Here is a 23886-nt window from a genome sequence, read left to right as displayed (position 1 = left end):
GTGATTTAAAGGAGCATAGCGTTGGAGTGTTGTGTGTCGGAGATGTTTCTAAGTTTGGGGATAACCCCCTTCCCTTTAATCCTCAGAATTTATTCACCAAAAATATACCAGCATATTATGCCAGGCAGACATACTGCTGACAACCTCACAGCTAAACACATTGATGCATTGGAGATTTATTGAGGACTGCCAGTTTTGCACATAAACTGCAGCTGACAATAAATTATGGATTTAGCTTGTTTGTGCATCGGGTCATCGTTGCAGTTGGGCTTGTTAGTTTCAACTCAGGTGCAGTTGTAACGGAGTAGTTGCAAGAGTACGAGAACGAGTACATGAGCACAGTAGATACTTGACCAGATACTTGAAACCGGTATTGGTGCATCCTGAGTGATATTTATGTTTACAAGCCAAGTGCCATGTTGTCCCATTATATTCGAGAAAAGGCATCTCTATGGCCGTTAACTCAAAAACTAGGCAACTCTCACCAAAACAATCTAGATTGAGAAATAGAACTACAAGTAAGATGCACCATACGTATTTGTTTTTGGTGTGAACTGTCCCTTTAAAATGTCATCAGAATCAGAATCACAAGCTGTTTATTGCCAAGTACTTTACACATACAAGGAATTTGGCTAGGTGATCTATTGGTGCGTAACAGTAAACATGCAAGACAGTCTAAGTATAAGACTAATTTAAAAATAGAAATATGAAAATGCACAATAAAATAGGGTAACAAATAAACAAATAAGAGTACGATCATCTAAAGTGTGTGTCAAGTGTACATTTTTTTGGGTGCATATTTGTGAGCACACATCGCACAGCAGCAAGGAGTCATACCTTACACATAAAATATATATTTTCATTTTGGTTGAAAGCTCAGAAAAAGCTAAGTGTGCCTTTGATCTTGTTCCCAAAGCTCCGGAATAACGTTTCATCCTCAAATTCAATTCATCATTCTGTCACCTCAATATTTCTTCAGCAGTTAATCCTGTTCTACTATCCTGTCACAATCCTACAGGAGGACAGAGAGGGCGGATATCTTCATCTAAAAGAAGAGCTCCGGCTCTTGAAATAGTCAAATACTTATCTGCTCCCTCGACCCAAAACAGGACAAGAGCTGCAAAGGCCAACGTGTTGCCTGTGAAGCATTTAGACAGGACATTAACATTTGAAGCACTTAGTAGTAGGCTGTATTAGGTCAGGGTTTATGAACAGCGGGAGCCATTTAGAAACTTTGGTGCGTTGCCTGTCTCTGACCAGACGGAGGAAGAGTGGACTCACGGGTTCGGATTGATTACAACATTAACTCCATAGACTCCCATGAATTAACACGGGGTTGAAATGCTTAACGATGACTGACACAAGTGTTTAGATGACACTCCCTCACACATGCAATTCATTTTGCTGTCCGAGGGGCTCTTGGCAGGCCCCATCGCATTTTTCGCAGCGATGCGAGGCACGGCAGCAGTGCATCAGGCCAGCTCACATTTCAAACGGGTGGTTCATTTGGCGCGGCTTTCTGCAAGTCCTTCTAGAAATAATGTCCGGGGTGGTAATATTTGAATGCTGTCTCCAGGGGCTCTCGGTTTACCTCTTCTACCTCCGTTGCACAGAGACAGAGGATGCACCAATCAGAGCGGGGACACTGCCTTTAGTCCTACGAGCTCGCCACTTTGTCATTTTATGGTCAAGATATGTCCATCTACATGCAGTGAGTCGCATGCATGATGGGCAGATGAGCACCGTATGTTATTTTCATGGCCTCTCAAACACACTTGATTTTATTGTTCTCACAGGTTTGATCACTGGCCCGCTCACTAGACAATGCTGTGTTTCCAATCTAATCCCACTGTGTAAAACGACACTCCCTTGAGGACTGTGTCTGCAACCACCCCACCCTCACACACACACACACACACACACACACACACACACACACACACACACACACACACACACACACACACACACACACACACACACACACACACACACACACACACACACACACACACACATACAATTCAGTTCACCCCCAGCAAAGAGATTCCATGGGCTCAGTATGGAGGGTGGTCTGGTGGTGCTCTCTTGGAGTCTTGGGGTGGGGGAGCGTCTGATGGCAGCTGTCACAGTCACTTGTTAGATGGGACATTAACCCCTAGATAGCACAGCTGTCAGTCAAAGCAGTCGCGGCACATTTTGCACAACGGGGTGGTGAAACGATGAACTTCAATCAACACTTGTGGACACATGGCAGTGCACCTGTATGTTGGTCAGCTGTCACGCACCATACAGGTGCACTCCCGGAAGCATTTCTTCTCTAAGGATGTGTCTTTTTTATTATATATGACGCCGTTACATGTGTTTTTATGAATTTCCTTTCATTTGGCAAAGATATGTGAGTCAAGGGAACTTTGAGACTTCTAACTGCCCAGAGTTATTCTGCCAAAGACCTGCAAAAGATTGGTATCCAATCCAGGGCGTTTCCCCTTTGATTAATGAATTTGTACTTGACAGGTTCTACCTTTGAAGATCCTTCTGACCTCGGCTGCTGAGCAAAGGCTTGCTGAGCAAAGGCTTGCTGATACCTGCTAGACAAGTCACATTTTTTTGTCAGTTTTGACTTTATGAGGCAGTAAAAAGAGATGGAACAGACTTCAGAAGCTATGACAAGACTTCTCCTAATTATGGTCACACTATTGAAGTAAATTTCAAATTTGAAATCAAATTGAGTGAGATGGTATGCAACAAAGGTGACCCAAAATTTACTCCAAAAAGGACAGAGGCATATTTACAGTTTCAAGCTTTCGGTTTTACTTTATATGCATAACTATGTTTTCATTAGTGTATACCTGAAACTAAAAATCTCTGGGTTTTCGCAGAAGAGCCCTTTATATCTACATAAAAAAGCGAGTCCTCTTCAAAGATTCAGCCATGTTGCACTTAAAGTAGCGTTATTATGGTAAAGATGGCCTCTTAGCGAGGCGAACAGCATTACCACAGTTTTGAAGTCGGTGGCACGCATTAACGCTGTCCCTTTAAAGGAAAATTTGAACATTTCGGAGAAAACTTATTTGCTTTCTTGCATAGAGTTATAGGGGAAGTTTGATAAGCTGCTTAATAGCTTAGCATCAAGACTGGCTCCATCTAAAGAAAACAAAAATACCCTACCACCACCTCCAAAGCTCACCTATTAACACGTCATATCTCTTTGTTTATTCTGCATAAAAAAAGTGTAAAAATGTCTTATATGTCAGAAAATGTCATTATTCAGGAAGATACTACTCCCGTCCAAGAGGCAGACCTTACGCTCCTTATAAAAGGTTTGATTTTTTAGCTGATGCAGCACTGAAGAATGTCAGGGTCACACTTTTAAGAAATAAATTCAGTATTTAGCTGGATCTCCTTGCCAAAGGTATTTCCATGTTGTCTGGAATAACTATGAAACATTTAATGGCAAATACTCTAGAAAATGTCCCCGTAATTCATATTGCATAAATTAGTACAGTTCAGGTTACAAGGAGAAACAGAAACCTTTAACTACTCTTCTTGTTTCCAATCATAGCTACAGTAGATGAGGACTGATCACAAACATTTTCCCCAAGATCACACAAGAAAACCTCTCTCCAGTGTAATGTCTTGCGTCAGATGAATCCTGCATCCTGCTAACCAGATTATCAAGCAGATGTTCCCTCTGTTCAACCAGGCTGAGGTCATACCTCGGGAGAGAGAAGGGGGTCTGTGCATCTGCAGCTGGCTGGAGCATTGTAAGCGATAGCCATCATGACATCACCTCTTCCTGGTTTGGCCTCCAAAGACAGATCTGCAGGGCAAAAATAGACCGCTCCTCAAACAAAGCTGATGACTGATTGTTTGCAGCGAAAAAATGATTACGCTAGTGGATAAACGACAAGAACATAAAGGTCAAATGTCACAGAGTCAAGAGCTGTAAATGGATAACGAGATTCTATATAACTCTGTTAAATTGATAATGCCAATATTACAGATACTTCTATCAGATGTGGGGCACATTATTTAATTGTCTATGTGGGACTGATTAATTGTTGAAGGTTTCTGGACAGAGGTTCTGGACATTTTATATTGTGTTACATGTGTAAGGTTACCTGTTTACCCTGTTATGTGTCCTTTGATTCTTACCAGCAGAATGTTATTTAAGCTAGCAGCATGGCTCTTGGGATTTCAACGGCAGTCTGTCCACCAATTTGATCCAGACTGAAGTTTCTCAACAACTATTAGATGGATTACCATGAAATGATGTGCAGACATTTGTGTTTCCCAGAGGATGAATTGTTGTAACTGTGGTGATCCCTCAACTTTTCATCTAGTGCAATCAATGGGTCAAATTTTCAATTTATCTAAAATTTTGCTTTATGACCAAATACCTTCAGAACGAATGACTAGTGTGAATCCTAACACAAACTAAGATGGTAAACATGGTATAAATTATACCAGTAAACATTAGCATTGTAGCATTGACCTTATGTTGCCATGCTGATTTTAGCATTTAGCTAAAAGCACCACTGTGTGTTTAAGAACAGCCTCAGAGCCGCTAACATGGCTGTAGACCGTTTTGTGTCTTATTTACTGTGATGTATTCTGTATGCCTCGATAGAAACTGAGTGTTGTTGACTGTGTCTTGGTTCTAAAAGTCTAACTTTTGATTTGTGTGCATGCTCGTTTGAATGGGTATTTTTTGAAATATCTACAGAAATGCAATAAACTTATGTCCAAAAAATCTGAACAATTATGAGATTGTCCCAGCCATTCACAGAAAAGAGATAAGGGGAGATGTTTTTGAATACAGCACTCATAAACACATAACAATAGGACACTATGTTTGTCAAACTCAGTAGTTGGGTGAGCAGACATTTTCTCTACTGCCGTATCATGACACCATATGAAATGAATGTTGATGTGTGTGCAAACCATTAGCTAAAAATGTAACATGAATCTGAAACATTTTCTGAGCCAATGCTCACTTGAACCAGTAACAACAGCGGGGGCAGAGAGCTGTAAATGAAGTAAAGGACACACATTGCCAACCTGGGAATTCCCTCCTCTCACACGGAGGACTCAGGGTGATGTCACCAATCTCTAATTGATCCCTGTGGTTACAGCTGTCATGTGACCAGCACAGATGTGATTAACAGGGACAGGAGGGGGTTCATATGTTTTATAGGGACTTGAACAGAATCAGACATTTACAGAACAAGCTCGCTAAACTGCCCAACGTAATTAGATAATCCTCCATCTGAACTCCAATTCACTTCATTCCTGAGTAAACTAACCGAGGCTCGGCTCATGTGTGAGCGTGGTGTCATGTGTTTCTTTTAGCCAGATAAGTGCACCACCCGTCCCCCCTCCTCGGCCCTGCACCCTCAGTTTAAAGACTCAGCCCTTGGGGTAGGTGCTCATCGATCATGACCATTTACAACAGTCATTCCTCTCAGGACAACAGTCCACCTTCCTTTGACCTGCTCTTTATGAGTTCTGAGGATTCGATTTTTTTTCTCTTCGTCTGGTGTGCAGGATTCCAAATGTTAGTCCCCTCTCTTCAAAATAAATGAATTATCTGTTAGTACCAGAAAAAGCTTTTCCTTAGCACCAGATACACTTGTCACCTCGTCCCCACCATAAACTGAAATGATGCATTGTGTTTTGATTAAATCAAAGCCACATTTAACTCTATTTTATTTTATTTAAGAATAGGAAATACATTTTCCCCAAACCAGCTATCAAGAGCTTGATTCATATTCTGCATATACAATACCAAGGTTGACTAAATGCACATACCATGACTTTAAACGGAAGTAAGCTCTGTGAGTAAATTACATTGCAACAGAGTAGAAACGTTTTATCAATCATTTAAAAAATCTTGATCAAGCATTGAAATGCAGAGGAAGTGTAAATTAATCTCCAGCCAATTGAAAAGTTTGAGATTCCTGATATTCTGGAAAATGAAGAAATATTGAATTGTTTCAATAGCTTTTTAACAAAAGTAATTTGTTTAAATAAATACATAAATATGTGGACAGAACTGCCCACTGGTACAGAATATGAGCTAACTATTAAGTAGATACTGAGCACCATCTAGTGGTGAAAAGCGGTCAGTGAAAGGTTTTGCAGATTAGATTTTTAAGGCTGCAAGCTTCTCATGTTTATTGAAGGCCAAGTAGCTTTAAGACACATACTATTTCCACTGCTGGAATAGTCTACATGGAAATATAACTTTGATTAACTTAAGAATATCTTAAGATATAAAAATGTCCTCAAATATGCATGCAACTTCATAATTATAATAATTATAATAATTTATTTGTTGTAAATTAATTTGATATTCTCTTCAGAAAGACAGATGTGTTGAGCGTGGGCACACAGGTGATACTGTGACTGATCACATACAGTACCAGTCAAAAGTTTGGACACACCTTCTCATTCAATGGTTTTTCTTTATTTATTTATTTTATTTTTTTCTACATTGTAGATTAATATTGAAGACATCCAAACTATGAAGGAACACATATGGAATTATGTGGTAAACAAACAAATGCTCAACAAACCAGAATATGTTAGATTCTTCAAAGTAGTTGAATGAGAAGCTGTGTCCAAACTTTTGACTGGTACTGTACCTGTTCTCAGTTTGCTGATATACTGCTCGATTTACCGGTTTGTTCGTTTGGTTTTAAAGGTAAATTTGTCCAACTTTACCTTGTGGTCCTGCAGCTTTCATTTTTCAACTATAAACACGTGGACAACAGTTATTGGCAAAGAGCCAATCAGATTGCAGCATGGCATTGTCAGAGGCTTTGGGCATGTGTGCTGTTATTTCCCACACCAGCAAAGCTTGACATAGCCGCGTGCAGTCATCATTCCTATCATCACATGACATCAGAAGCTCTGTAGCGAAGCCCAGTTAAACTTTGTATTATGATTATTTTACTATTCCATCCAATGACTGGTCTTTATGTCATGCATTATTTCTAAATCACTCAGTCCCACTAAAACCAAACTTTGTCTTTTTGCTGCCAGCAGGTGGTGTTTTGTCCCACTTTTCCAAAGTTACCCTTCGCCTCTGTCTGTATGTCCATTCACTTGAGACCCTTATCTGCTGATATCATTATCGTTATGTCATCTTTTCATCCTTCATATTAATTAACGGTTGATTCCAAAATTTGCATCTTCAACAAAAATTAAGATCAATTTTATTTGATTAAGATCAAATAAAAATGTAGATACAAAAAATAAGAATATCTGCAATGTTGTTTCTTACTGAAATTAACTTCCTGTATAACGTGAAAGCATTTCCATGATTAATAAATGTGGTGAATAATGTCACATGTCTGATGATGATGATGATGATGATGATGATTACTATGGTTTATCTGGGTAATAGGCACCAACAAAAATTGTTGAAAATTGCAAATTTAGAACAATTATAAAGAAGGACCCACATAGATTGAATATTTGTATTATGAATGTACATTTGACGGCTTGATGGTTTCTGTTCTAAGCTATCTGGGGTTTGTTTATGTCAAAAAAGAAATCCATGGTCCATTAGAGTTAAAGCATTATTATAAATAGTTGCAAAATAATGATTTTTCTAGTTCTTTCATCCAGAGGGAATCAGAAAGTAAACCCCCTGTCTTACATTTACTCTTGGCAGACTAAGAGGAACTTTTTACTGTATGTGTTACATCATTCATGTAATACCTTTGTCTCACAGTCATAGGTGACAGTCTCTGGACAGTCTGGGGAGTCATAGAACACAAAAGAAAATCCAAATGTAGAAAAACTTCCTCCTCAACTCATGTGTTGTCTTTATACTGAGGTTCCAAAGAATCCTTTTTTGAAAGAAAGATTCTTCAGAAGCATGGGTGTTAAAAGGGAGCACCCACACAGCCCCAAAAACTGTGATTATAAATCATGATTTCTTGTGATTAGGGCTGCAACAGATTACCTCCAGCCCTACATAATGAATTGTTGGTCTGGATAAACATTAGAATGTTTTTGCTGTCTAGCAGGGGATGTATATTTGAAATCACTCTGGTAAAATAGAATCAAATTCTAGGAGGGAAAATTAATGGAATAAATGAACTTTTATGGAGAAGTTTTTTATTGGGGATATTATTTGAGACTTTGTTTTAAAAGGTCTACATTTAACACTTTCAGTTGGGTTCAAGGTAGAATTTTCTAAAGAGATTCAAAGTGGAACTTCTACAAAAACTTATTCTTCTGCATATTTTATCCAATGCAATTTTTTCCCACATTATTTTTCCAAAATAAAAATATAAGTGGCACAAAATGTACATTTCAGAAACATGCATTTTGCTACATTTATGACCACTTGTTTTGTTTGCACATCTCCTGGTTTTCCATGAGATGTCAGTGTTGCACTGTAATCTGTCATTGTCCCCCAAAAGTTTTGTGAAAGGAGCCTTTGAAAGTCTCTTGGCAGCACCTGACTCACGGCTAAACGCCGGTACAGTCGGATGGAAAATAAGCTTCAAGAAACATTCCATGTCAAATTATTTAAACTTTTCCGTCAAAATAGACGCAATTTTTCGAGAACCTTTTTAAACTGAAACGGTTTGCCAGTAATCCACGGAGCTAACATGGAGGCCAGTGTGGATTTCTATGGTGCCAAAATAGACTGAGTTAAAGCCTAAAGTAAAACAATATCTCAACCAATCGCTCCTAACATCTCAGCGATGGGTCAGACTGCCAGCAGTGGTTGCAGCGCGGTCAGGTTGAGGTGAGGTTTTGGGGTTGTCGGTTCCTCCTCAAGTTTAGCTTAAGTGGAAATTGAGGTTCGGTTTGGCCGGACTCGTGTGGGTTTAGAAATGGAGGGAATAGGGGAAGAGTTCTTGAGCATCATCAAAAGATAGATAAGACACAAAACATATTTTGATGTTCTGTTAATTGTTGTCTGAATAGTGCAAACATAAAAAGTAAAAATAACATCTTCTACCATGCTCCTGTAAAGTGGTCATGTTGGACATTAAGTCAACCATATAAACATGCAATTTAAGCACCACAGTAATAAAACCATTTCCACTCATTGAAGTTTTTTAGCGGAAAACACTGTTTTCACTCCTAAGTTAGGGCAGGGTGGGGTGGCAGCAAGGCGGAGTGAATGGGAAGGTATTACACAGCACGACTACAGTCCGTCTCTGTGTCCACGTCTATGTTCCCCGACTGCTGCCCTTTGTGAGCTCACCGGCCACTGACAGGAAACTGGCTGCAGTCTGCTCTCACTGAGTGATTCCCCAGCTGGACAACCTGCCAAGCGACGAGTTTGCCAGCAGCCTTCTCATACATTCCTCAACGGAGCGGCCGCTGCCAGCTCGGCGGGTCTGGGTTGGTGCCACCCTGCGCTTCCTTTAGCTGCCCCAGACACCTGAACTGGCGCAGGATCGGAGAGGACAGAGGGAGAAACAGGGATAGCTGGAAGGGTGCATGTTTGGAATGAGGGCTATGCTTAAAAGCAAACAGCCTCTGCAGCTGTTGTGGCCTTTTTCCACAACGATTCCACTGTTTCAGCCTCCAGTTCAGCACTAATTAAACTGTGCCCATCCCTCTTCTTGCCAGAACCTTACGTACACACCTTCATATATGCACACATGCATTCAGACACACTCTAATAAATGAATACACATCCCATAACTCATGTTTGCCCTCTTCAGCACCTTCAGTTACTGACCACCCTTTGGTCAGAACAAAATGTTCAACCTTTGTCCTTTTCCCTGCAATATTTGGCAACTTTGTAGCAGCAGAACACAATGTAACCACACCACTGAAATAATAACAACCTTATGAAGTTGTTATGGTGAACAGCTTTAGCCATCAATTCTTAATTTACACATTCGGCTGATATGGAGCAACATTTCTTCGGAGTGTGTCTTTCTGGTGAATGTAACTCCAATATTTACTCTCATTTTAGCTCTGTTTTTGGTCTCCACCAACTCTTGAGGGAAATGTCTGTCTCTTTCGCTGCTAAACGCTCCACTATGTGCCCTAGCTTTTTACTAACTTCGTCAGTGTGCCGTTTGGTGCTGGCACAGTGGTTAATTGGAGCTTTTTTGCTATAAAAAAAACAGCTGCCTGTTGTGGTTAGAAATCAGAAAGGAACAGTCTCGTTCTGGAGGGCATAGACAATAAATTTGTTTGGTTTTTAATTTATGAGGGCCTGTTGGCTAAAAAGCTCTGTAGAAGTCAAGGAAACTGCAGTTGGATGATATTCCCGTTCGGTTTTTCACTTAAAACAACTCGTCACTATTTCAATGTGAAAACATTGATTTGTGCAGCTATAATCTTTGTGTGATTGAATTCTCTCTACTCAGTAATGTTCTATCCTTTCCTTTTCTGTTTGTGCTATTGAAAACACAGCGGGCAGTGGTGCATGAATTCCAAATAGGAAAAAAAGTATGCAAACCTCTGAAATCTCCCCTGACGAGATACCAAAACTAGCCCCCTAAAAAGTGTAAGTTCTTATCTATAAAATGTCAGAAAACAGGGAAAAAAATCAGATTTTCACAGAACTAATGATGACATTTTGAAATTGTTTGTTTTTTCCTACAAACAGCCAAAAACCCAAAGATAATTGTAGAATAAACAACAAATCCTTGCACTCGATTAAATGGAACCTTAAAATGTTTGGCAATAGATCAATTATCAAAATTGTTGAGAAAATTTGAATACTCATTCCCACACCAACATGAATTAAACCCTTCAATCGGTACCATGGAGGACACATGTTGTAAAAGAACAGAAATATATTGCTTTCTTGGTGGTTGGGCCCTAATTGCTGCACAAAAGAATAATGAAGTATGTTGGCTTCCAAGAGAAACCTTTGGTCCCAGCCACTTCCCTTCACCTTCTCCAGAGTGGGCATTCCTATATAGATTAGCTAGAAATCTTTCCTGTTCTATCGAGGATAATCCCCCGAACAAGGCCGCTCAGCGCTCATATTAAGAATGATTTAGGCACAGTGAATTCCGGTCAGGTCAGGGCTCCACTTTCATGTTATGATGTGGCTGTTCCACTTGTTATACGTACCTTGTGGAGAGAACAGGATCCGACAGAAGAAAGGAAAGGAAAAGAGGGCTTTCTTTTTTTCTGTTCAAACAGAGTTCAAAGTCATCATGTGGATTCGAAACATGAATTAAGATCACAGATACACATCAGCTCAGTCCGTTTGTAAGAAAGTGTGTTTGTGTGCTTGAACAAGGGTGTCTGGGAGTTAACTTTTTAAGACGTTTGAGGTCTGTCGGTGTTTCCACATCAGGTTTTCCTTCAGCCTCACACACTTTACCCACCGCATAGCCAAACATTCATCGGGAGTGTATTAATATGAATGAGAATTACAAGAAAGCACGGGTGCACACAGGAATTTTTTTCATCCAAGGGTCACAGAGAAAAGAGTGACTCACATGTATTTGCTCCACATAACATGATTTATAAGTGACTGAGAGGACAGAGCTGCCTTTAAGGTGAAAATGATCCCTGTGGCAAAATTGGGAATAGTGGGGAAATTAAGCTGCTGTGATGTGATTCTATTTTCATTTCTAAAGTGAAACAAATTAACCTAGTTCAATTTAGTTTTGCCGCTGATTCATGAATACGTGGAATGATTTGGCAACTGAACCAATAAGCTCAGCTTTATTTAGTTGAGCTCATTTTAGTCAAATTCAATAAAAGACATCTTGGAGGATTGCTGTAGGCAGTGAGCTGTTCCACTCTCTCTACTGTACTGCAGAGTTTGTAGGCAAAAACAAGCAAGAGAAAATTACTCCCTGACAAGATTTATCATTTTACGACAAGGGTTCAAGCTTTGGCTCATTCCCCCTGAGTGGGATTGGTCAGCATTTATAATTTTAATTCATTCATGGAAACACTGCGCTGTGTTTCTCCGTATAGTGACTGTGTGTCAGGGAAGAATTGGGTCCAATAGGAACATTATACCAGAATTAGCCATGGAAAAGCCTCCTCTGACGGGGAGAAAAAAAACTGGCTTATTTCAAGCTAAAGTGAAAAGGACAGTATGGGCAAGACAGGGGTTTTAGTGGTTTTACAGTTCAGTGGTGGTGTTTGAAAGCACTGCCTTTCAGCAACGTGGGTGGCACGGTTGTTCCTAGCATCTCCGCTATCGTATTGTCATTGGCTCTTTGCACTTGTCAGCATCATTGCTCACTTTCTCAGGACAAATGTTGATTTTGCTTTATATAGGGAAAGCCGAGGCAGCAGCGCTTTGATTCGTGAAATTGCCATGGCCTTGGTGGGAGAGCTTGTGTCACTGCAGATGTCCAAATTCCTCTGACATGTTTATTGTTTTCTTTTATTTTGCTGAGGCCAATCTGCACGGCTCTAGCGCCACCGTTCCCGCCGCTCCTCCTCCATGCAAAAATCTTGTGTGTCGTGTAAACAGAGAACCAGAAAATAACAAGCACAAGAAAAAGGGAAAATTTCCACCCCGGCGTCGTCCCTCCCTTTTACTCCCTCCCTCACCCCTTTCAGGGTACCCACCACTTGTTGTCCTTTATTTGTGGCCTAAGTGCTTTGGCATTAAATCTTATTATTTTTTGGTAAATAAACCAGTTTCTGGTAGGAATTACACACAACTTGGTGTGAGGTCCTTTTCAGAGAGGGGCCTGGATCCTTTTATCTAAAATGTTTTCTATTTCTGCTTTTGTAGGACACTTTTGACTGCTTTCAAAGAGAGAAACAAGGTTTTTCTTGCGTTTCTGGGGGTGAGGTTGGGGATTTTTCTCAGCATTGTGGTGAGATTTATTCGAAGAGGCTGCATTTTTTCCTGATTTCCCTCTTTGTTCTCTGTAAGTAGTTCCAGGTCCCCCCACACACACACACACACACACACACACACACACACACACACACACACACACACACACACACACACACACACACACACACACACACACACACACACACACACACACACAGATGAGTGTGTGTGTGTGTGTGTGTGTGTAAATGTGCACGAGGCTCTGTGATTTCGCACATGGGCGTATGTGTGTGGAGCACATGTGTGAATGTGTGTGCGCGTGAGGCTGAGGCGGGGACTTGATGTGACACCTGCTGTTGGGATGAATAGGGTCAGTGGCAGGGCCCTTCAGCAGGCAGCAGCTGCTTGTTCTCACTGCAAGCCCGACTCCCTCAGCGCTCCAAAGCCTCCAGGACCACAACGGAGGCCCTGACACAACACATAGTGCCCCCTACCATCATCTACTATCATTACAGTTATTATCTCCAATTCCCCCGTGTCCCGGGGTCACGATGTTAATCGTACGGATGGGAATGTAAAATTGACCTGAGGAAAACATCAAAAACGAACTTCAATTTCCACTCTTATGCTCTCTGAACGCAGGAAGAGGTTTCCAGACAGCTGCTGACAGACAAAGATTCCTGGTATTTGGTTGGTCTGACCTGTCTATGCTCTCTTGCTGTGTGGTAGTCTGCCCTGCGTGTGACTTAGTAGGTCTGAAAACATTCCCTGTGGCAAAACAGAGGAAGAGGCCAGAAGATATACAGCGAGGTATGAAAAACATCAGTCTGCGTTTTTGCAGGGTTTCAAATGCCTCCAAGTTGACTGTTAAATTTGTAATCTTTTAAGATACTTTTTTGTGTCTTAATTGTATTTGTCTATTGATAAAATAAGTAACAACACATTCTGGTCTACTAGATATGCATTCATTTCCTGAATTTCTTTATTATAAATAACTGTAGATTTGCTTAAATTATGCAAGATATTGTCTATTTTCCTAACAATTTATATAATATTATAGAGTAAATATTTTATAATAATTAGTTTAAAGCTGCTATAATTTCATACATTTTAATTTGAAGTTCAGAAAAATTGTAGACAGATGTACCAATAACAGTTAATATGCTTTCAAAGCATTTTCTTTCACCGCATTTTTTAGGTTATTGTAAAGTGAGAAGAGATATCTTCCCTTATCTATCCACCAGAGGTCAGCCTTTTATTAACAAATTCTGATGAAGTCTCAAAAAACAGCTTTATTCTATCAAGAAAAAACTTAAGAAATGTTTAATAAATTACCAATGATTCATAGGCAATGTTTGCAATTTTTACGCAGCATTTTGTGGGACAAAGCAGGTCCAACATGCAAAAACCTGGGTGGTGTTTCTGTGACACTGGCAATGCCAGCGCAAGGAAAGCTCTCCTGTCATCACAGCCCATTTGATCAGAAGCTCACACAAGCAAAGTACAGAGTGTGGTCCAGTTGCGTTGCATTCGTTAAATGAAGGGTTCCTTCAACAGACTTCAAACAGGCAACTAATGGTGCTGGGGTTATTGCAGGTTTTTGCCTTGCTGACTGGTTAGAGAAATGACAGCCTCAAAAGGAAAACGCTTTAAAAAGAAAGGTCAAATTATAACTTAACAAATTCCTGAGAAATGTTCTGAGAGTACTGAAAACTTCCTCATGTCTATTAACCATCGTTTTGACCTGAACATCCCTTAAGTAATGCTCTAATGTTGCGTGTCCCTTTTGGTTTGATCCATGTAAATTGTAAGAAGTAGCTTTAAGATGAAGGTTGTATGGGCTTGGTCCTTTTGGAGAGTTTGTAGATGAAGTACATGTCAGCCTTGGACTGTGGGGCTCTCCTGGGCCAGCAGGTGCGACCGTTGCCGGAGTAGTCCTCCAAACACTGACAGGTGTAGGAGCCATCTGTGTTGACGCACTGAGCATGGCGGCTACACCGGTGAGTCCCAATTAAACATTCATCCTTATCTGTGGAACGGAGGAGAACCAATGCTTGTCAGGTATTTCATTATTGTCTTATCATAGCGAGGCTGCATCGAGTCATGTTGGATCAGCACGGAGAGAGCAAAGGGTTTCGAAGAAGTGTCTGTTTCAAACCTGCTCGGGAGATAATTTTGCAATGCTCATCACATGGATGAAAACAAAAACAGCTCGTGGGTGAGCCCACAGCTGAGTGGGTGAGCTATGAGTGCTCATCAAATAAACATGGTCTCTGGATCCTTTGCTGCCAGAGCACATCCAAACATGATCCCTCTCTCTGCCAATTAACACAGATGAGGAGAACATGTGGAGCTGTGTTGTGATCCGTTCAGTCATGTAAGACGTGGTTTTAACAACCCTGCTTCGATTCTGGTGGGAGACTTCTGTTACATGAGATCCCCTTTACTCTCTCCCCATGTTTCCTACTTCCTGTTTTTCCCTACCGTCTAATTATGTATAAAACCCCACACATACCTTTACAATCAAGCATATAACACTATTTAATAAAATGACATTGAAAAACAATTGCCCATCTGCAAAACAATGATGGGGAACTACTGGATACTTACATGCTCAAAAACCACATTTTTCTTTTTAAAATGTAACTTTGTATAACAATGAATAAGGACCACACCTCGACATTGCACCGCACCCTTGAGCATCCCCATCACAAAGCCATCTCGGCACACACAGACAAAGCTGCCGAAAGTGTTCTTGCAGGTCTGCCGTGGTGGACACACATCAGCATCTCGCCGACACTCATCGACATCTGCAACACAAACATGTGTCAAGCGCCAGCAACACATTTGACTCATTTTATTGCACAACAGACCACAGTTTAGAACCTTCTTGTCTACACAACACAGCTTTCTGGTCTTTTGCTAAAAACAATAATTACCTTCAAAAAGACACTAGAGGCCCAAATGAGTAACTTGACCTTGCAACCACCTCTTTGTACTCGAGCGTTGAAAGGTACACTGTTGTTTAACAACAAGGAATGACCTAAACACTAATGTTTCACTTCAGGTGTGCAGAATGAAGTCCTATATGGCATCATCTGGACTACATTTACTAATAATGACACAAGTGGTTTTCTAAAAATATTTCGTCAGTTTTGATAGACTGAGTTACAGGTTCATTGACACACACGGCTACATCTATCTTAAAAAGAGACCATAAATATAGAGAAGTAGAGAAAATACCTGTATCTGATAACCTGGAAAGTCAGTGTGTCCTACTTTGTTAACTTATTTAATGGTAAAAAACACATGTAGATTGAATATTGATGTAAAAACCCAGAAAAATACAAACTGTACTACTCCATGTATCGTATCTTGTATACATGTCTCACACTACTTTAAACCCATGTGCATCTGTGACACAAAAGCTATGACTTCTCTCCGTCTTGGACCTTTAATTGTTTCCCACCAAAAGCTCTCCCACAGTGTGAAGATGTCCTAACAGCCGTGTGAGAGGCTGCTGAAGGGTTCGCTCATTACAGGACAGGAGGTGAGTTATCGAGGTGGGACTTTAGTCATAAAGAAGCGTGACACTGAGGAACAGAGTGCAGGCTATGTTTTTCTTTACATCAGGTAATTAAAGGCTTTTCACAATTAGGTGGACCGACCCAGTGGAGGGGTGCCACTGGTTAGTTCGCTGCAGGTGGTTAATATAATGTGCATGGGAAGCTGTGTGCATCATCTGCTCTACAAATAAAGCCAACATCGAAATTATCTGACATCACATGATAGTGGCAACAACACACAAATGTATAAACAACTGTATTAATATAAGAGCAATGGCAATAAATAGAAGAGTTGCTACAATGAATCACTATAGGAACTTTCCCACAGGGACAGGAAACCTTTTTAGGAACTAAACCTGCATTTTGATGAATTAGGGGGAAAAAAAAAATCGACTGTGCATTCCAATACCAATACTACCATACTATTTAGTATGCTAGAAAAATATTTAGTATGCCCCAATACATAGTAGGTTAACTACAATATTCCAAAAATACCAGGATGTCCTACTACATCAGGCCGCATTTCACAGTATGTAAGCCAGCATGCATTTATTGCTCTGACCCACAATCCTCTGTGCAGCACACATATGAACAAGAGGGTCGAAGCTCAAGGTGCCATGTAATTAGGAAGTAGTTTGTTCAAATTGAATGCATGCTGCATACAACAGTACATACTTTGTTAGTGAAGCTGTAGTATGGGCAAAAAGTAAAATGAAATAGTAGCTTTTCTTCTCACTCGTTAGAACACATTTGCCTATTTACTAAATAAGTAAATAGGCAGCAACATGTACGCATTCATTGAGAGTCGTGTTTCTGGCCACCTGATTAATCTCAGTCCAACATTCACTCTCTTTTTTAGCTCTGATTTGGTCTCCACCATCTCCTGAGAAAAGTAACTGACTATTTAACTTCCAAATACTCCACTTTGTTCACAGGCAAGTTGCCAACTTTGTCTGTCTGCCGTTTGCTCCTATGTATAAAGTGTACAGTTGGGTTTTTAGGGTTCAAAAAGGGTTAATGAGAGCTGTGAGAGAGAACCAAAACATGTGGGCTGTAAAACCGAAATAACAAGCTGAAAGACGCTAAATACCGCTAAAGGTGAGGGGTAATAATTATCTGTGATTTCATCACTACAAGCTGAAAATGATTAATACACTATTAGTTAATGCAAAATAACCCTAACCCGCTCCCAAACACGAACATGATATCAGCCTGAATAATGAAGTGAATAGAAACGGCAGTTCAGGCTTTATATCACGCCAACATGAACCATGAAAAGCACTAATTATAAACAAGTGAGGCATGTTGTAGTGATAATGAGGGGTGTTTCTGAGGGAGCGTTACCTTCACAGGTCTTGCTGTCAGCGGCCAGGTGGAGGCCGGGGGGACACAGACAGCGCACCGCTCCCCCTCTCTCCATCTGGCAACCGAACTGGCAGCGCAGGGAGAAACATGCGGCCTCTCCTGGAAGACAGACAGGGAAACACTGGCTGAGAAACGGTCAGAGAAATGGGCCACTGGATCACCGCTGAGAGAACACACGCACACACACAAACACACACACAGTCATACCACCACATCCACTCACACAGCACACAAGTGCAGCCTCTGCAAATATTACTTAATACAAAAAACTGAAAATCTCTAATTTATATTTTGTACCTTTTAAATACCACTTCACATTGTTATGATATCACTTTATATAATATAAACTGTGAATTTCTGTCATAAACATTTATGTAAGAAAAAGGTTTGGAAACTGAGCACCAAGACCTTAGACAGTTAACCTCCTATTGTGGTATAAAGATGGCAGGAAGCTTTAAAAACTGATCCAATATCAGAATTATAAGTAATAAATAATAATAAATAATATAGTTTACAGATTTTTGGGTTCTTAAGATACTAGAGTTTAAACTGAAAAGTACTCACTGGTGCAGGTGTATCCATCTGCATTGAGTGTGTATCCAGGTTCACAGTAACAGCGATAACTACCGTGTGTATTCATGCAGCGATGGGAGCATGGTCTCTCCAGAAAACCGCACTCATTCACATCTGGAGTCAATGAAACATTATTTGAGCAGCAGATAGAAATCATTGCAGTAAATCATGCAGGAGAATGGGTTAAAAAATTTGAAACATGAGACTGACAATGATTTTGTGCATTAAACTCTACCTTCATCACACTGAGGTCCTTTATACCCCGTGGAGCATAAACACTTGTCTGGTCCCACACATTTTCCATTTACACATGACTTCTTGCACACCGCTGAGGAGCATGAAAGACAGAATAAAAACCAAATCATGTTAACATCATAAACTTCTGTACACTGGCATATGATAAGACCATAACTATAGCAATGGTATACTCCATAAATATAAAAATCAAAACCAGCATGGATTCAGTTTTTGTTCACTTAAGGGCAACAGAAAAAGAATGTGGATTAGGCGCGTTTCCATCAACTGGTTTTGAGCAAATAAACTATGCTGCGTAGATTCTTCAGACGTTGCCGGTAAAGGCTACGCACGGCTGTAAATGGTAAATAAAACCTGCAGTAGAGGCTGCAAACCAGAAACAAAACAAGTCACATTGGCCAATCTACAACCGAAAAATGGAGAGGTGTTCTTGAATTTGTTTTAATTGGGCAAGTTTTGTTTGTCCGTTCATGTCACCTAGTATTGGCCATGTTTCATGCTGGGACAAAGACAAGCATTATGGGAATGTTTTGTGAATGTCCGCCAAGACTGACAGAGCAGAAACAGCTGATCATTCATGCGAATTAAATGTTCAATATGTTAGAAGTAGTTATCTTGGCAAGGTTGTTTCCATAATGCATTCAGCGCAATTTTTCAACAAAGGCAAAAACTACTTCAAGTAAGCTGTTTTACAGAATTTTGCAGTTTCCAAACAGCTTTTCTAATGATAAACTTCATGTGTGCATATAAACATGGCTAGTGACATGTATCATTTGATAAAGTCAATATGGTGATTGTATTAGCAAACAAATGCCTATTCACACATCCAACACAGGTACATAGCAATGTGAGCATTCCTTTTAAAATAGTTTTTTATGGTGCCTGAAAAATGTGACCTTTTACCTCTGTTTTGGTCTCCACCAACTCCTGTGTAAATGTCTGATTCTTTAGCTGCTAAAAGCTCCACTAAGTTCACCAGCAAGTCGCTAACTGTCTGTTTTTCGGCCTGAGAGATGCTAAAACAGGGGAATAGCAGAGTTGGATTTTGGTTTTTGGAGAATTTGTTTGTTATGTAAAACAACACACAGTCATCTGATAAGCAATGTAGAAATATTGTTTAAAGCAGCTTTAAATTTAAGAAATACTGAATTTCACGTAAAATTTGCATTCAGAGTTCTACTTATATATATATTTATATGTTAGTATAGATGGATGAGGGAAAATGCAAAGAAAAGAACCAGAAATGCAAGAATCCAAACTTCCTCACATGTGTTTCCTAGTATTTTTGTTTTGCCGAGATGCCGATCTGATAACCTGTGAACTGTGGGTAATGTGTCATTGTTCTTGTGCTGTCAGTGCTTCGCAGAATGACTTACGCTGACAAATGCCGTTAACATTCCTCCATCCCAAACAGCAGGAAGTGGTTTGACCATAGCTGCAGAGTCCTGGCCCAGCGCGACCCCCAGAGTGCTCCAGCACATCCTTCACTGACCTGTGGAGGATGCAACAAAAGTTTATCAGATCATTAAGCATCGTCAAGCTTTCAGGGCTTCAATTTCAGCACGGAACCCAAACAGACTGCTGCCCTGAATGTGGTGACACATCTCAGTATTGGAAAAGCACAGAGCTAGGCTATTCGTTTGGCCTGACTATATGTGCAAGTATGCGACAAGCTAAATAAACAGACTTTGAATAAAAGGTTGAGCACAGCTGCCTTCATTTTTACTGCAACCAGTTGTCAAACTTGAAACACTATTGGACGACAAATTCAATGACAGATTTAACAAATCAGAAAAACGAGACGTCTTAATGAGTGCAACCTTGTGGGCTGAGGAGGCACCGTGAAAGTTTTAGATTGAATTCAGTCAAACTGTGCATTCACATAAAAAAACCTGTCAAATTAAAATATCCAAATTTAGTGACCAGTTAGGTTTGAATATCACCACGCCAATCATGACACATCAGGTAGAGTCAAATGTGTTTTGCCACTGTTGGCTAGCCAAAGTTCCCTCAGATGCAGCGAGACAAAATAGATATGTTTTTGAAACGAAAAAGTGAGTTGGGAGACAACTGGAGCCAGTAAAAGCTCCAAAACGTGTGGGGAGGAGATATGACCCTTTTGGATTCATATGATGACAGGTAGTGATGGGTGAAGGTAAGCTGTACATTTAGATTGGTCGTTACAGCTGACAGAGGCATAACTAATTTACAGCCCAGTATATTCTTTCTCCTTTTTTGTCTCCTCATTTATATGGGAAGGTGGTGTTCAGAAGTTGTTCAACAATCAAAAGTTAACAAAGGGTGAGAACCCTTGATTTAAACAATTGTAAGACAAATGGTACTCCAAATATGTATTAATGAAGCAACAAGAAAACTATTCAAGAATAGACAATTTCAAGTTTCTAAAGGAAGTACAACTCAGGAATGAATCTAGTAAACATACACCAATATAGTGAGCAGTATAAGTTCTACATCCACAGCAATACAAGTAGTTTTCACATCTACATAATATGATGAATTGCGTCAACGATCCATCTTTTGATGTTAACTAAAAATATAAATGATAGGGATTAAAACAAAAGAAAATTTTTTTTATCTTGTCAAGAATGAATTTAGTTAACAATGAAAAGCCAGTAAATAACAATTCCTATTCAAATAAATATCTCATGCATTTTATAGCTTACCGGATCTTTTGACCACACTTGAACCCATTTACTGCAGCTGTTTGCCATAACTACATATGAAACACCTTCATTCCCAAGCATACAGCAGAAAAGTCCTTTATTTCCACGCAGTAATCATTTCTGCCTCATTAAAATCTACTGTCATAAACAAAAGTGCAATAAACTACAAAGCCTACAGAACCACCGAACAAGATTTATTCATAGCTGCTGTTAAATCTCCTCACACCCGCAGAGCAATGGAGGCTAATAAATGACAAGGATCAGACCAAGTAATGGATCATTTTGCATGGTCACACTGTAACGAAGCCACACTCACCCTCCTTATTCTTTAAAGAAATTGACTAAATTGTCTTCTCATTCTTGTTGTCCTGATAGTTGAGCAGCTTTTGACTGCTCTTGATTAATTAATATAAGATGTTGCTTTCAAAAGATAAATTGGCTTATATAGTCATACAATTCAGATTTTTTTTTTATGATTAACATATATAAAAACTCTTTCTTACCTGTCTTGATGAAGAGCCATCGAGAGTGTAATAAAATGCAGAATCACCACAAAGACCCTACGGTTTGTTTCAATCATTTTCTTCCACCACGGTTTCTATTACAACTTTTTAAGTTCATATTAACTACGTCTATCCATTGAAAACCTTCTCGCTGTTGACAGAGGCGCTTGTCTTGTGATGTGTGTTTAAAGGCAATGGGAGAGGTGTCTTCTGTGCCAGAGGACGTTAAAGTGTGTGTGAATGTGTTTGTTTGAGGAGTGGAGGGGGAGTCACATGGTCTAATTGTAGGGTCCAGGTGTGACAGCTCACCTGTGTGCAAAAACAGAGAGAGGGACAAAGAGAGGTAGGGAGGGGGGAAAAAAGACAACAACAAAGGAATACAAAGAACTGAAAAAATATATTTGTTGACAAAACAATATCCACTCAATGTCCACTTACTTACTTGTTCTGTGCCATATCAGAGTCTCCATCATCACATGCTCAGGTGTCATTTCTCCTGAGTACTTTTAGGACTTATGTCGATTTGATGATTCAAAATTCTTGAAGTTTAAAACAGCAGCTGACAAAGCAATCCATCTACTTATTCACCTTCCCCTGTTTTTTGCTTCTTCCATATCACATGGTCTTCATCAGCAGGACAATGTAAGGGAACCTTAAGTGGAGATGATGTCACAGTCTGTAAAGCAGGCAGCAGGAGAATGACTTTAATGCATAAAACAGGAGGCAGCAGGAACATTTCATTGATTTACTGGAAATTGGCTTACAGGTCCTGAGCCCAAAAAAGGGCCAGCAGATAACAGCAGGCAAGGTCAGAGGCTAACAGGTAACCGGAAACTAAACTCCAAACAGAAATGAAGCAAGAAAGACAACAGACAAGGAACAAAGGAGCAAAGGAGCTGGTATAGTACACATAGAGTGTTTCTCCCTGCTTCTTCGAGTCGTTATAAGCAAACTGGCCAAACCAACAAAAACATTAAGTCCTAAGTGCTGGGCAAAAAATATAATCTAAAAACCTGTACTTCACCTGCTGATAGGGACCTTTGGTTCAGAATATATTATGATAGTAATAGATTTTTGTTATCATTATTAATAATTTTGTTGGTTTTAAAGGCTTATTTTAAAGCTACCTGAATACCTGTTGTTGTCATTCTAACTAATTGCCTTTTTTATCTATTGTTTGCTTGTAATAAAACTTAAAAAGTAAAAAAATTAAGTAAAATGAAAAATTATTAAATATTAAAACTGAAAGGACAGAGATGAGGACTTAAGTCTGGAAATAACTGCTGGCAGCCTCAGAGGTGAAGCCGTCGAAGACTTAACTATTACCAGCATTGATCAGAGTGAAATCAGTTGTATTAGGCTCAAAGGTGGTGTTCATGTCTAGACGCCTTGTGGTATCGCTCACGATGCAAAATTACAAACACACACACTCACACACACACCATGCCTTAACACTACATCTGTCTGATGAATGAACATCTGTACCGATGCCAACATTACTCTGCTAGTTAGTCAGTTTACAACAAACCTCCTGTTTTCAATCGACACCTCAATTTGTCCGACCACAAAACAACAAAATGGCACATATTTGTCAGGTTCCTCCAATACCATTCAACTAATTATAAGATTACTGTGGGTAGGTGGCCACGGGCTGCTACAGCTGCAGAGGAGACGGTATCGCTATTTCAAACTGAAAGCCACACAGTTATTTAAATTCAACCAATCATACTTGTAGAGGAATTTCATTATATGAGGTGCTGGATGGCAGGAAATAAGGTGTGGTTAAGGGTGACTGAAAATGGAAAATTGGTGTTTGTTAAAGTTTAATGTCAGTTCATTTTCAATCTCTCCCTACACAAATACACACAGACCTCCACCAAAAACCTCCATCTTGGATGGTTTTTGTCAAATGTGTCACCAACCACACATCAGCAAGGGAGGTGGAAAGAAACCATAAAATGGCTGTGCACGGTCTGCCTTGAATTAATGCCAAACCTCACTCCGTATCTGTCATAAACAATACAATTAAACGTAATCCTGCCTGCCAAAAGGGAAAGGAGCGAGGGAAATTGAGAGAAAAAAAAGAAAGTGTCCGTCAACAGTAAAACAGAATGATAAACGTTGTCGGTGCTGGCGCAGTGTGTGGCAAGTGCAGGAGTTGATCAGAGAGAGTTGTG

At 39.9% G+C, this 23886-nt stretch overlaps 1 protein-coding gene across 1 annotated transcript; it reads right to left on the bottom strand.

The window, feature by feature from the left end:
- Window positions 1-14040: 14040 nt before the first annotated feature.
- Window positions 14041-21946, bottom strand: LOC129096374 (nephronectin). Its single transcript, XM_054605141.1, has 7 exons — window positions 21710-21946; window positions 19899-20014; window positions 18503-18595; window positions 18259-18381; window positions 17674-17793; window positions 15439-15573; window positions 14041-14792 (listed from the first exon to the last, which is right to left on the bottom strand). The coding sequence occupies exons 1-7, from the start codon at window positions 21784-21786 to the stop codon at window positions 14584-14586; spliced, it is 873 nt and encodes a 290-aa protein (XP_054461116.1). The 5' UTR covers window positions 21787-21946; the 3' UTR covers window positions 14041-14583.
- Window positions 21947-23886: the final 1940 nt, after the last annotated feature.

The sequence above is a fragment of the Anoplopoma fimbria genome, chromosome 9 (assembly GCF_027596085.1).
Source record: "Anoplopoma fimbria isolate UVic2021 breed Golden Eagle Sablefish chromosome 9, Afim_UVic_2022, whole genome shotgun sequence".
Classification (NCBI taxonomy): Eukaryota; Metazoa; Chordata; class Actinopteri; order Perciformes; family Anoplopomatidae; genus Anoplopoma; species Anoplopoma fimbria.
This window is presented reverse-complemented; position numbering and strand designations above follow the sequence as displayed.

Bases quoted from the DNA above. Each gene is read 5' to 3' on its own strand.
- LOC129096374 (XM_054605141.1), bottom strand. From the start codon at position 21,786: ATGATTGAAACAAACCGTAGGGTCTTTGTGGTGATTCTGCATTTTATT. The intron at 20,015-21,709 runs GTAAGAAAGAGT...CATCCTCCACAG, and splicing joins ATGGCTCTTCATCAAGACAG to GTCAGTGAAGGATGTGCTGG. The intron at 17,794-18,258 runs GTGAGTACTTTT...TCTGTCTTCCAG, and splicing joins AGATGGATACACCTGCACCA to GAGAGGCCGCATGTTTCTCC.